At 17.4% G+C, this 13,466-nt stretch overlaps 5 protein-coding genes across 5 annotated transcripts; 3 read left to right on the forward strand and 2 right to left on the reverse strand.

Annotated features, from left to right (window-relative positions):
- Positions 1-139: 139 nt before the first annotated feature.
- Positions 140-744, reverse strand: PRELSG_1412700 (ubiquitin-like protein, putative; the record flags this gene model as incomplete). The annotated part of the gene is made up of 2 exons (XM_028679179.1): positions 140-352; positions 430-744. 2 exons carry the CDS (start codon positions 742-744, stop codon positions 140-142), a joined length of 528 nt encoding a protein of 175 aa, XP_028534918.1.
- Positions 745-2,501: 1,757 nt separating this feature from the next.
- Positions 2,502-4,239, forward strand: P44 (general transcription factor IIH subunit 2, putative; the record flags this gene model as incomplete). The annotated part of the gene is made up of 5 exons (XM_028679180.1): positions 2,502-2,535; positions 2,631-2,705; positions 2,971-3,106; positions 3,197-3,287; positions 3,376-4,239. 5 exons carry the CDS (start codon positions 2,502-2,504, stop codon positions 4,237-4,239), a joined length of 1,200 nt encoding a protein of 399 aa, XP_028534919.1.
- A 1,909-nt stretch (positions 4,240-6,148) lies between these two features.
- On the forward strand, positions 6,149-6,930 carry PRELSG_1412900 (conserved Plasmodium protein, unknown function; the record flags this gene model as incomplete). The annotated part of the gene is made up of 2 exons (XM_028679181.1): positions 6,149-6,506; positions 6,644-6,930. 2 exons carry the CDS (start codon positions 6,149-6,151, stop codon positions 6,928-6,930), a joined length of 645 nt encoding a protein of 214 aa, XP_028534920.1.
- An 840-nt stretch (positions 6,931-7,770) lies between these two features.
- Positions 7,771-8,871, forward strand: PK9 (serine/threonine protein kinase, putative; the record flags this gene model as incomplete). The annotated part of the gene is made up of 1 exon (XM_028679182.1): positions 7,771-8,871. The coding sequence occupies one exon, from the start codon at positions 7,771-7,773 to the stop codon at positions 8,869-8,871; it is 1,101 nt and encodes a 366-aa protein (XP_028534921.1).
- A 367-nt stretch (positions 8,872-9,238) lies between these two features.
- Positions 9,239-12,136, reverse strand: PRELSG_1413100 (conserved Plasmodium protein, unknown function; the record flags this gene model as incomplete). Its single annotated transcript, XM_028679183.1, has 1 exon — positions 9,239-12,136. One exon carries the CDS (start codon positions 12,134-12,136, stop codon positions 9,239-9,241), a length of 2,898 nt encoding a protein of 965 aa, XP_028534922.1.
- Between the last annotated feature and the right edge of the window lie 1,330 nt (positions 12,137-13,466).

Here is a 13,466-nt window from a genome sequence, read left to right on the forward strand (position 1 = left end):
GAAAATCTAGGAGAATATACATGTATATAAGCATAACATGTGTTATAAATATATATTTTATCTTTTTTAAAGGGAAATGAAAATATATTTAAAAAGAAAAAAAAAAAAAAAATACATTTGAAATTTATATATTAATTATTTATTCATGCCCATTATCTATATCTGGTATGTCTTTTTTATCTAGTATTGTAACTAAACTTTCTCTTGTTAACTTTTCCTCTTTTAGAGTCTTTTTATTGCTTAAACATTTGCCGCCGTATATTAATATTTGATCTTCTTCTTTTATTTTTAATATTTTTGCAACTTGCTTATGGAGTGAATCAACTGAATCTTTATGATTTAATTCAATACACTATATTAAAAAAATAAAAAAGTTTTATAAATATTTAATAATTTAAATTTAAACTTTTTTTTTTTTTTTTCATTTACATGAACTCGCCCTGTTTTTTGATGGAATAAATATATTAAATAAGGAAGAGGAGCAGGTGCTGGTAAAATATAAATAATATCTCCATTATTCACATTATAATATGAAAAAGTTTTATCTAAATCAATAAGTTTGTTTCTGATTTGGTATAAATGTGTTTCATCTTCATTCAATAAATCATTTCTTCTTAAAACTTCACTAATCTTATTATCATCATCAAATTTTAATTTTTTGCAAAAATTTCCTATACTTTTTATATAAATTACTTTTTCTTCATTTTTATTTTTATTCATATACATTCCTGATAACTCTTCCATATTTATCTTAAGTTTATTTTAAGAAAATATATTCCTATTTTAATTAATAAGAGTTAAAAAATTTTAGAATTTTTTAAAAATTATTTTAATATATAAATATGTAATTTAAAGAAAAAAAGAAAATAACTAATCTAAAATTACTAAATTATTATTAGTAATACTATTTTAAAATATTATAATAATCTAAAACAATTAAATTATGTCTTTTTATAGTTATAGCTTCTTAAAAAATAAAAATTTAAAAGGAATAATGTCTTTTTAAAGGTAAAGTTCTTATTATAAATAAAATTCAAAAAAAGTATTTGATAAATTAATAAAGGGCTAATATTATAATATACTATGATATAAAATTAAAGAAAGTAATGATAAAAATGGCATAAATGTATATATTTATATGCATATTTTATTTTTATCAGTTACAACTTTTATTTTTACTTAATAAAAATGTTTTCAATAAAAAAAAAAAAAATTAGATTAATAATAAGAAAGGTTTTAATATATTTTAGCTTATCTTTTTAATAAGTAACTTAATTTTTCATTGATGCATCTTATCAAACATAATTTCATAAATTTTCTTCTATATTACACTAATTTTTAATTTAAAAGTAAGACTATTTAGTTTTAGTTATAAATTATTTAAAAAAAAAAAAAAGGATAATATATATTAATTTATTTTCCAATTCATTTAATAGTTACATCTTTTAGAGATTTACTATATATAGAATATCATTTTTTAAAATATCTTTTAATAGTTTTTTTTTTAATTTTTGAAAATACGTACAGGTTTCATATACATACTTAACCTTTAATATTATAGAATTCTACATTTTTAAAAAAGAAAAAATTTACTTTTCTATTATTGTGCATAAATATAACATAATGTATATTATATCCTTTTTAGAACTTTTATGCAAACTTTGCGTTTAAGAAATAATTTTAATTCATTTACTTCATTATTACTATAAATGAAAATTATTTTTAAGTAAAACTTATAAAACTTTTAAAATTCTAACAAATCTATTATAGATCTATGAATACATTTATTTATATATATATGTATAATAAAAATTTTAGCTATAAATTAGTTTTACATGATTATTTTTTTCTTTTAAATATAAAATATATATATCAGTTCTTGTATCGATAATATGTTCCAAATAAAAAAAAAAAAAATGATAAATGTAGCATAATTATAGCAATTACAATTTTTCTTCTATTAAGGTATGTATTATTGACACATCGTAAAAAAGAAAATATTCTTTTCATTATTTCTTATTTTTTCTTTTTTAGTTTAAAAAAAAAAAGAAAATTATAGTGAAACTTAAAAGATAATAGATATATTAACAAATAATTATTTTCAAATTTCTTTTTTTTATTTATAAATCTATTAGAAATATGTCATTTCATAAACATTAATAGCCTTTTAAAAAAAAAAATGCCTATAGTAACATATATGCTTTTTTATTTGAAAAATAAGAAAAGAAAAAATATGAAAAAAAATTAATTTTATATAATTATATAATAAAATAATATATTTTTAATTATATAGAGTTATTGCATTTAATTACATATAATATATATATATATTTATTTTATTTTATTTTATTTTATTTTTAATCAATTTTAAAGGCTTCTTTAAATATAAGAAAACTTAAATATATTACAAGTTAAAAAAATTATGGAATTTTAAAATAATAAAACTTTAAAAAAATTAGGTTGAAGAAAAAATGAATTTCTCTGTGGAATTTTAATTCATAATGCAAAATCCTCAAAATATTGAAAATAAAGTTTGTAAAAATATATATGTGAATTCATTAAAGTTATATAAAAATTATACATTTTTTTTTTTTTATTAATTTATTGAATATCCTTATAGCCTATTTTAGTTGAAGATGTTGTGAAAGATTTTGATGAAAATGAAATTTTTGAAGAAATAACTGGAAAATTTACATGGGAACAAGGTTCATAAATTAAACAAAAAAGAATTATAAGATACACATATCTAAAATTTATAATTTTAATTTTACATATGTATTATTTAGGTTTTATAATTATGAAAATTCACTAAAAATATATGACTTTTTTTTTTTCTTTTTTTCTATTTTATTTTTATTTCACATAATAAGATATAATAAATTCTTATTTAAAATGCATTATATATCTTACATATATTTACGTTATTTTAAATAATAAGTTGTTAATATATATGTTCACTGTATTTTTCAGATGTTGAAAGATCATGGAATTTACTAGTAGAAAATAATGGTGTTTTACAACATGTTAGCCAAGAAAAATCCGAAAATAAGAATAAACAAAAATATAAAAAGAATCAAGTATGCTCTTTAAGAAAAGGAATATTCAGGTTTTTAATAAAATAAAATTATTTTCATATTTATTATTTTTTTTTTTTTTAAATTATTTTTTAATTTTTTCCTTTTTTAAATATGAACAGGCACATAATCATATTATTTGATATGTCTAGTAGTATGAAAGAAAGGGATTTTAAACCAGATAGAATAAATGTTGTCTTAGAAAGTGTAGAAGTAATATGAATAGAAAATAAAAATATATTTAAAGCATAAAAAAATTAAATACATATAATTTTTTTTTTTTTTTCATATATATATTTAGATGTTTTTAAAAAATTTTTTCTTCAAAAACCCAGTTGGCCATGTGGGCGTAGTTGCATTAAAAAATAGTTCAGCAAAATTAATCCAACCTCTAACATCAAATATTGATGACATTCTAAATTCATTATTAAAAGAAAGAAGTGTAGGTTTGCAAGGTTCTCCGTCTTTGCAGGAAGGGTTAGAAATATCCCATGATTTATTAATTGATATGCCTTTGTATGGAACTAAGGAAATATTAATAGTTTATGGATCGATAAGAACATGTGATAAAAAGAATATTTTAAAAGTATTAGAATTATTAGTAAAAAGCAATATTTATGTAAACTGTATTTCAATTGCTCCTGAAATGCATATTTTAAAACATATATGCGAAAAAACAAATGGAATATATAAAATATGTGCTGATAAAAATTCTTTAATAAATGAAATAAATAATTTCGCAGAAACTCCTCTATGGATGAATGGTATGGAACCTCAATTAATTCATATATGTTTTCCAATAAAAAAAAAAATTAGTACACAAATAATGTGCTCTTGCCATAATAATTTAAATACTGATACTTATATATGCAATTTTTGCAATAGCTATACATGTAAAATACCTTCAAAGTGTAAAGTATGTGGAATTCATTTAATTTCTATGCATGATCTTTCTCATATTACTAATAATCTTCAAGGATCTCCCTTATTTATTGAAATAAGTAACGAAAATAAACAATATAATTTATGTTCATCCTGTAATCAACAACTTGATGACAAAGTATCACAATGTACTAAATGCAAAAATGCATTTTGTATTGATTGTGATATTTTTATTCATGAAGATTTAAATCAATGTCCTTTTTGTTTAATAAATGATATTTAATACATATAATCATGGTAAATTTCCTTAAATTATTTCAAAAAAGTAAAATTTCATATTATTGAAACATATAACACATTGTGATGTTATTTATTTTTTATTATATATTTATAAACAAAATAAATCTACGTAACTTCTTTAAGATACATATAAAATAGCAGGATATCTTTATTTCCTTTTTAAATTTATTAATAAAATTTTTTTATTCATGAAATGATATATATAGAAAAATAAATATCATCATTTACATATAAAGAATTGAGACAATATATATATGTATATATGAATATAATTTTTATATGTTATTATACTTCGTTTCATCATGGGGATACAAATTTAATATCTTTAAATATACTTCTGTAATATTAATTTTCAAAAATATAAATTTAAGATATATATTTAAAATTTAATTTTAATTTGGAATAAAAACTTGTGATAATTAATTTATTTTATTTTTTTTTTTGTCATATATATATTTCATAGAAGTATGAAAAATTCTATAAATAAAAAAGAATGGAAAACTGAAATAACTTTATGTTATTAAATATATATATTCAATTTAGAAAAAAATAATTAAAATAAATGCATACAATATATTTAATTATTTTGGATAAATCATATATTTAGGATAATATTATATTTATTTTATAAAAACAACAGCTATATTTTAATTTTATCCAACAGTTTTTACTAAATAAAGTTACTAATTTTAAGTACTTTAAATAAGTAGTGCTTTCTTAGGAAGAAGGATAATATTTAGCGTTTTATAGAATAATAAGTTATTTTTATTATCTCTTTTTTCTTTTTTAATAGAATTCTTTATTAATAATGAAAAGCATTTATTAATTATAAACTTCACTTTTTTTTTTTTTTGGAGTGTCTTTTTTATAATTTTGTTCTAAACAATTTCAAAATTATTTTATAATAACTTATTAATAACATATGAAAAAGGAACATACATTTCATTATTCAATGTTTTCTATATAATTTAAAAGTTAAATTTGATATAATACAATTTATTATATAAAAATAATATATGAACTCAAATTAATTTTAAATTTTATTAAAGGTTTTGGGAATTTTTGTAAAATATTTCAAAGTAATACTATATATGGTTTAGTTATTTTTTTATGCTTATTATGAAAAAAAAAAAAATTTTTAAAAAGTTATTAATAGTACATAAAAAAAAAAAAAATAATAATAAAAGATAGAAATTCATTAAAAAATAAATAAGTAAAATTAAAATAAATGCAAATATAAAAAATAAAATATTTTTCTTATTTAAAAAAGAGATTAATGAGAATAAATTTTCGTTATTTCTCCATGAGAAACTAATCTTTTATAACTTAATGAGCTAACTTTTATTATTGTTTAAAAAAAAAAAAATGCTATATTAAGTTATTTTACTATTTTCAAAAAAGATTAATTGATAAAACAGAAAATTTTTAATGTTTTAAAACCTAATATTTAGTTTTTATTTTTATTTTTTAATTTTAATTTTAATTTTAATTTTTCTTTTTCGTTTTCGTTTTCGTTTTCGTTTTTTTTTTTTTTTTATGTAATACTTAATATTATAAAGGTCCTTTGCACGTCGAGATATAATTTTTTAAAAAAAAGTTTCAAAACAATTTTTTAAAACAAAGACTTAATTTAAAATATATTTTTTTTTTGTCATTGTTTCTTATCTTAAAAATATATTCAAAAAACTAACAAAGAAATAGTTAAAAAAAAAAAAAGTAAATGTTAGTTGTAACATTTTTAATAGAAAATTTAAATGTTGTAATAAAGTTTTAAGAATAAAAAAAAATTTTGATGTAAAAGAAGTTTATTATGTATAATTATATATTTTTTTATATGTTTTTTTAACATATTATATTACTATGTAGAAAAATTAAATAATGTAATTAACAAAATGGCGGGAACTTTAAATTTAAATGATTTAAAAGATGAACCAATTTTATATTATGAAAATGCATTAAGTTACGTTTTTTCTAATTCAAGTGAAGATAATAAAAAAGAAATTCCTACATGCATAATTTATCCAAATAAAACATTAAAAATTGGATTTCCAATATATTCAATAAAAAATATAAATAAAAATGAAAATTTAATGAATGAAAATGATATTCAAAGTAATAGATTTAATGAAGAACCATTAGTTACATATGCTTCTGAATCAAAAGATATATACCCTATGAGAGTAAAAGTTTACTATACCATTCTCTACATTTTAATTATTCTTCAAGTTTTTATCATACTATTTTTTAAAGGTAATTTTGTTATATATAAAACAAATATATATTATTATTTTCTTTAAGATATATATAAACTAGTTTTTAATTTTACTATTCATATATATAATATTTTAATATAAATATAGTGTTTTTTTTTTTCTTTTTTCCAATAGATAACATAAATTTCATTACAACTGGTGAAATAAATTTAGGGCAAAGTTATGTATTCATTTTTATGCCTTTATCTCACACATTGGCTGTTATGTCAAAATTACTTAAATTAAAAAATTACTTATTTGATATATATACATCATTAAGCTTATTTTTTTTTATATTATCTATATTAACTATTAATTGTTTTAGTAGTTTTTTGATTTCTATAATACAATTTTTTATTTTTTATTTACATTCAAAAATTAATTTTTATGTTATGCCTCATTCATGTGTTGTTCCTCCATAAAATTTAGATTTATTTTTTTAATTTTAATTTTAATTTTAATTTTTTTTCTTTTTTCTTTTTTTTTTTTTTTTTTTTTTTTTGTTATATGACCGATATACCTAATTTTATTTGATTTTGAAATTACTATGTTCTACTTATTATCTCTATTCAAATAAATGAATAACTTTTTTAATAAAATAATATTTTATTTAAAATTTATAGACAAATCAAAAAAAAAAAAAAAAAATTAGTATATTTATTATATTAATATAAAAATCATATTTAGACAAATATAATAAATCAATTTTTTAGTTTTATAATAAAAAAAAAAATCAATCAATAAATAAAAATAATACATTATAAATTATATCTTTTAAAAAATTATCAAAATTTGTATCTTCTTGTATTTAAATAAAGAGAATGATATATTCTATTTTTTTTTTTTTTTTTTTGTAGTAAATTTTTGTAACTAAGTTTTTTTTATTATAGGAAATAATTTAATAAAAGTTTTTAATAAATTAATAATAGTTTAATACATTGGGATTAAAAAAATTAAATTATAAATAAAATGATTCTATTAAGGTATACGCAAATGAAAATATTAAAGATATAATATATATACATAATTTTAAGAAAATAGACATTGAAAAACTTTTATATTTTTAATAAGTATTATAATAACAATAGAGAAAGCAAAAAAAATTTAATAAAAATATATTATACTACAGATAGAAATAATTCCAAAGAAAGAAGATAAAAAAAAAAAGTATACAGAAGTACATTTAGAAATAAAAATTTTCATATAATAATAAGGAATAATATAATTTTTGATAGTAAAAAAAATTTTTTTATTAAAAAAAAATGTATTTAGGTAGCGTTAAAAACATTGAAGATAATTTTTTATGTAAGGGTGAATATAAGCAAGTTTATTTATGCTTGAATAAAAATGATAATAACGATGTTATAAAAATAGATGTCAGTTACGATAATAATATTTATGATATATTACAATTAGGTAGAGAAAGATATGGGGCTCATGGAGAATACGTAACAGATAGTTGTGGTAATATAATAAAATCAATAAGAGACATAATAGATGGCGATACATTATATTTAAAGGAAAGTAATGATAAAAGTAATTCTCTTTATAAAATGAAAAATAATTTGATTGTGAATGACTATATAGTTCAAAAAAGGATAGGTTCAGGTGGTTTTGGTATAGTATTTCAAGGTATTCATATTCAAACAAAACAAAAGGTTGCTTTAAAATTTATACCGAAAAGTAATTTTCTTGATGTAACAGATGTTCATAGAGTTTTTATTGAAATTCAAACATTAAGAGGATTAATTCATAACAATATTATTAAAATGTATGATGTAAATCATTTTCAAAATTATGTATGTTTAATCATGGAATATGCAGTTAATGGGGATTTAAAAAATTATATTTTAAAAAATAATGGCTATTTATCAGAAAAAGAGGCTCATGATTTATTTCTTCAAATTGTTAAAGGTGTATATTATTGTCATTCAAAACATATTGTGCACAGAGATTTAAAATTAGAAAATATTCTATTAGATGAAAACATGACTTGTAAAATTGCTGATTTTGGATTATCTGATTTTGTCAATGTAGATCAAAATATAAAAACAGAAGCAGGAACAAAAGCATATATTGCTCCTGAAATCATTTTCAATCAAACTATCAATTACTCTGTTTTCAAATTAGATATATGGAGTTTAGGTATTTTATTATTTATTATGACTCAAGGTTTTGCACCTTTTCAAAATTTTGAAAAAGGATTAAAATATTTTGAAAGCAGTACTTTGAAATACATTAATGATGTATCTGATGATTTAAAAAATTTAATTTCCTTAATGCTAAGTGTAGATCCAAATAAAAGACCAATTATTGTAGAAATTTTGAATCATAAATGGTTTTATAATTATAATCATATATAAAAAAACAGTAAAATATATAAAATTTGAAAATTTTTTTTTTTTTTAATTTTAAAAAAAATAAAAAAAATTCATTTATAATTATTTTATTTTAATTGTTAAAAAATTTTGCTAAGCTTATAACGTATTTAAAAAATATTAATAAGGTAGTGTAAACAAAAAAAAAAAAACTTTTTAAAACATATAAATATGTAAATTATATATCTTTAAAATAAAAAAAAAATATTGCATCTATTAAAATATACAGTAATTAAATGTACATTAAATTTATTTATTTAAAAAACTAATTTCACTTTAGTTTTCTTTTTTAGATATATAAACTTGAATGACAGCAAAGAATATTAATGTTTACATATATATACTTAAATTTTCATAATTGAGAGTATATTAAATTAATTTTATTTTGTTTATAATCTTTCCATAAGTTAAAAAGTAAATGAATTACTTTAAATTTTTTTTTTTTAAGAAATCTCGTTTTTAAGATATTTTCTCCAAGTGGAGATCCATCTGAAGTTGTATTAAGAGAAGTGTATAAAAAAATAGCATATTTTTGATTTTCATGTTCAAAATAAATATCAATTAAAAAACCTTCATAATCAAATAACTTTTGAATATAAAGAAATATATTTTTTTCTGAATGAGGAGATAAAAAGTCTTTTTTTGATATAATTAAATTATTTTCATTTTGCAAAGTTTCTACAACATCATTTGCAAATTTATGAGGATATTCCATTATTTGGAAATCCCAGTAATACTCTCTTATAAAGTTAAAAATTCTTAATACATTATAAGAATCAAGAATGGAAGGATCAATTAAATTTACATAAGAAAGAGAAGAATATAATAAAGAACAACGAGGATCATTAATTTTTTCAATGTCAATTACATGTAACATACATTTCCAAAAATTTGCATCAAAAAATTTATTAATACAATAACACCATAAAATATCACAAATTTCATAATGAGAAAATTGGTGTATCCTTTGTAAAATTTCATATTGTAATGAACTTAGAAGCGTATATGAAGAAAAGAAATATAAACTTCCATATGCGTATGCAATTTTTGAAATATTTTGAGGAGATAAATCATTCAACTTATTTAATAAGGCTGATTGTATCAAGGTATGAAGTTCTTTACTACCACTTCTAACTAATGAATACGAATAACAAATATTTGCTAGATCTTCTGATGTAAAAAAATTCAAAAAAGTAAAATTTCTATATTTTTCTTTATTTTTCTTTTCTATAGAGTTCTCTTTTTCAATTTTTCCTTTTTCTTTTTCTAACAAATATTTTTCTATTTCTTCATGAAAATCAACATTTACATCTCCTTTATTATTGATTGTTCTTCCAATTGTTGTGGATAATCCTAATAAACTATTAGATAATTGTTTTGGAGTCATATTCTTGTAAAGTATTAAAGCTCTTTCTTTTAATTGTAAATATAAACTATTATTAAAATATAAATCATTATTTTTATTTTCAACAGTACTATAAGCCCATATAAGCATACTAACAGTTGAACTACTAAAATTTTTTATATTTTGGAGAATTATATTTTCACATTTTTTTAATAAAAAAGGATAATCTTTAAAATATTTTGCACTTGCCCATATTCCATTTAATATAACATATAAGGGGATAGTTAACTCTTTACTTTTTTTTTTTAATTCATTTTCATTTAGTTCTATTTTTTCTTTTAATTTGTTTATTTGATATGATTCAATCTCATCATTTTTTTTAATTAGTTCATCTACTTGTGTTTTAATTATATTTTTTTGTTCTAAGAGATGATCTGAAAACATATGTACTATAGAATTTAAGAAATTATGCATCAAAATTTTATCTGATGCATTAATATTTTGAGAGTAAAGATAAAAAAGTTTCATTATTTCTTCATCAGTGAAATTATTATATCTTTTATATATTTCATTTTTACATTCTCTATAGAATTGAATATGTTTATAATTATTATTACTTATATATTCTAGTAGTTTTATAAAATTTTGATTATCCATTGATTTAATTTTACTTTGAATAAAATTTATATACGTTTCTATAAAATTTTTACTATTATATCTATTAATATAATTTATGTTTTTTTTTTTATTAGAATTATTTAAATAAATGTATCCTACCCTAACTAGGTATTCTTCGTTAAGATATTTCAAATTTTGCAAAATTGTATTTTCTACTAACATATATATATCTTTAATTGATGACATATTTATTCTTTTTGAGATATATAAAAAATTAATTATATCATTGCATGAAAAGAAAAATAGTTTTTTATATATTATATTCAATAATTCTGTGTAAAATTTTATATATCTTTTGGTTAAGAATGAAGATACATATTCATTCCAGTTTTCTTTTTTTATATTAACATTTTCTAAATATATTACGTAATTAAAATATATGTTCATCAATATATTTACATTTATTCTGTTTATATAATTATTTATATTTTCTAAATTTTCTTCTAATTGTGAATTTTTAATATAATTATTATTATTATTGTAATAACCATAATGAAGAGATGAAATATTTTTACTTTCATAATTAATTGTCTTTATTTTTTCTAAAGAATTAATATTATTTGTATACTCATTAAATAATGAACTATTATTCATAGAATAATTGCTGGAATTATTTTTATCTAAATCATTTTTCATATTATTTTTTTCATTATTCTTTACATTTTCTTCTATGTAATTATATATATTATCCCTCTTATTATTTTTATAAAGTATTGCTTCATTATGTTTATAACATATGTTAGTTGATTTAATACTATTGTTTTTTTTTATATAATTATCTACATATTGCATAAAAGATAAATAAACAAAACGTGGGTTGTTAAGCTTAAAATTTTCTGACAACTCATAATTTTTATAAAAATTATAAAATATTATTTCATATACTTTAAATAAAAAATATATATAATCATAATTTTTCAATTTACTAAAATTGTTCTCAAAATAATTTTTCAAATCATCCATATTATCAATAAAAATAGTACTTTTTATATTTATGTTATTAGATTCATTGTTCAGAGCTAAAAAAGGAGTGTTAACTTCATATATATTCTTTGACTTATCATTAAAATCTACATTTTCATGTAATGTATCATAATCATAGATACTTTTTAAAGAAGTAAAATAATTAACTTTTATTTTACTTAACTTATTAATACTATAATTTAAGTATGTTTTATTAGTAAATTCATTGAGCACAAACAAAAACCTATTCTTTAAAAAGTACATTTTAATCCTTATTAAAAAATAAATAATAAGCGAGAACACACAATAAAAATTGAATTCATTATAATATTAAAGTTTTATTTTAACAAAAAAAAAAAAAAAAAGAAGAGAAAAGAAAAGAAAAGAAAAAAAAAGAAAAGGAAAGAATATATATATGCATTAATACATTTTACTTAATGTGGAGATACTTAAATTTATTATGACTTTTTATTTAAAAACTAATAAAAAAAAAAATATATAATTTTCAAATTATTTACTAAAACATTTTTGTAACTTGAGTTTTTATAAATGTCATATCAAAAGATGTATGTTCTATATATATTTTTTTTAATGTTGCCAGCTATTTTATGATTTTAAAAAAAAAATTTTCATTTAAAATGTATATTTTTGTTTCAATAGTTATTTACTTCTCCATATTTTTATTTATTTATTTATTATTTTAATACATTCTTTATTTCTTTCTAAATATATATTTTTTTGTTTTTCAGTTTTTCTCATTGTGAATTTTTTTTTTTTTACGTATAATTAAAAAAGGGGGGGAAAAAAAATTATAAAAATTTGAAGAGAAAAAAAAATATATATTTTAAAAGATATTTTTCCTATTTCTTAATAGTATGATTGAATTTATTTTAATTAAAAAAAAATTCGATAGTAGATACTATGAATACATTTTGTGTGCAAGAAAATGTAGTACTATTAGGGAAGAATAGTATAAAGTTAACAATCCTAAAATATAAACTTTTGAAACTTTTTAAAAAAAAATTAAGAGATATAAAAAGTACGATATAAAGAATAATACTTTTAAATTTTCATTTAAGCATTTATACTTTATAATATGATATTATTATATATAATAGTATTATTTCAATTTTTTTTAGTACTGAAAACAATATATTTTAAAATAAAAAAAAATGAAAAAAAAAAATTAAAATAAAAAATAAAAAGAAAATAGATTAAAATTAAAATGGTTTTTATTTGTATGCCTTGAAATTTTCTTTTTTTCAATTGCACCTGCACACATATAAAAAAAATACACTTGTATCACACGTACATGCGCACATATAAACACAAACACAATTATTTTTTTAATAATATATATTTTACCTTTTATATTCTTTCATTTTTTCTTTTTATTTTTTTAGTCATTTTTATTATCATTTTTTCTCTTTTTTTTTTTTTTTTTATTTTTTTTTTATTTTTGATATTTTACTATTCAAAATAATTTTTTTTCTCGAATATCTCTAACAAATTTTTGTTAACATTCATTTTAATCTTTTATTTTTTATAAAAATTATTTTACTAGGAGTTATGACTACCTTACTAAGTGTATTTT

Source organism: Plasmodium relictum, assembly GCF_900005765.1.
Source record: "Plasmodium relictum strain SGS1 genome assembly, chromosome: 14".
Lineage (NCBI taxonomy): Eukaryota > Apicomplexa > Aconoidasida > Haemosporida > Plasmodiidae > Plasmodium > Plasmodium relictum.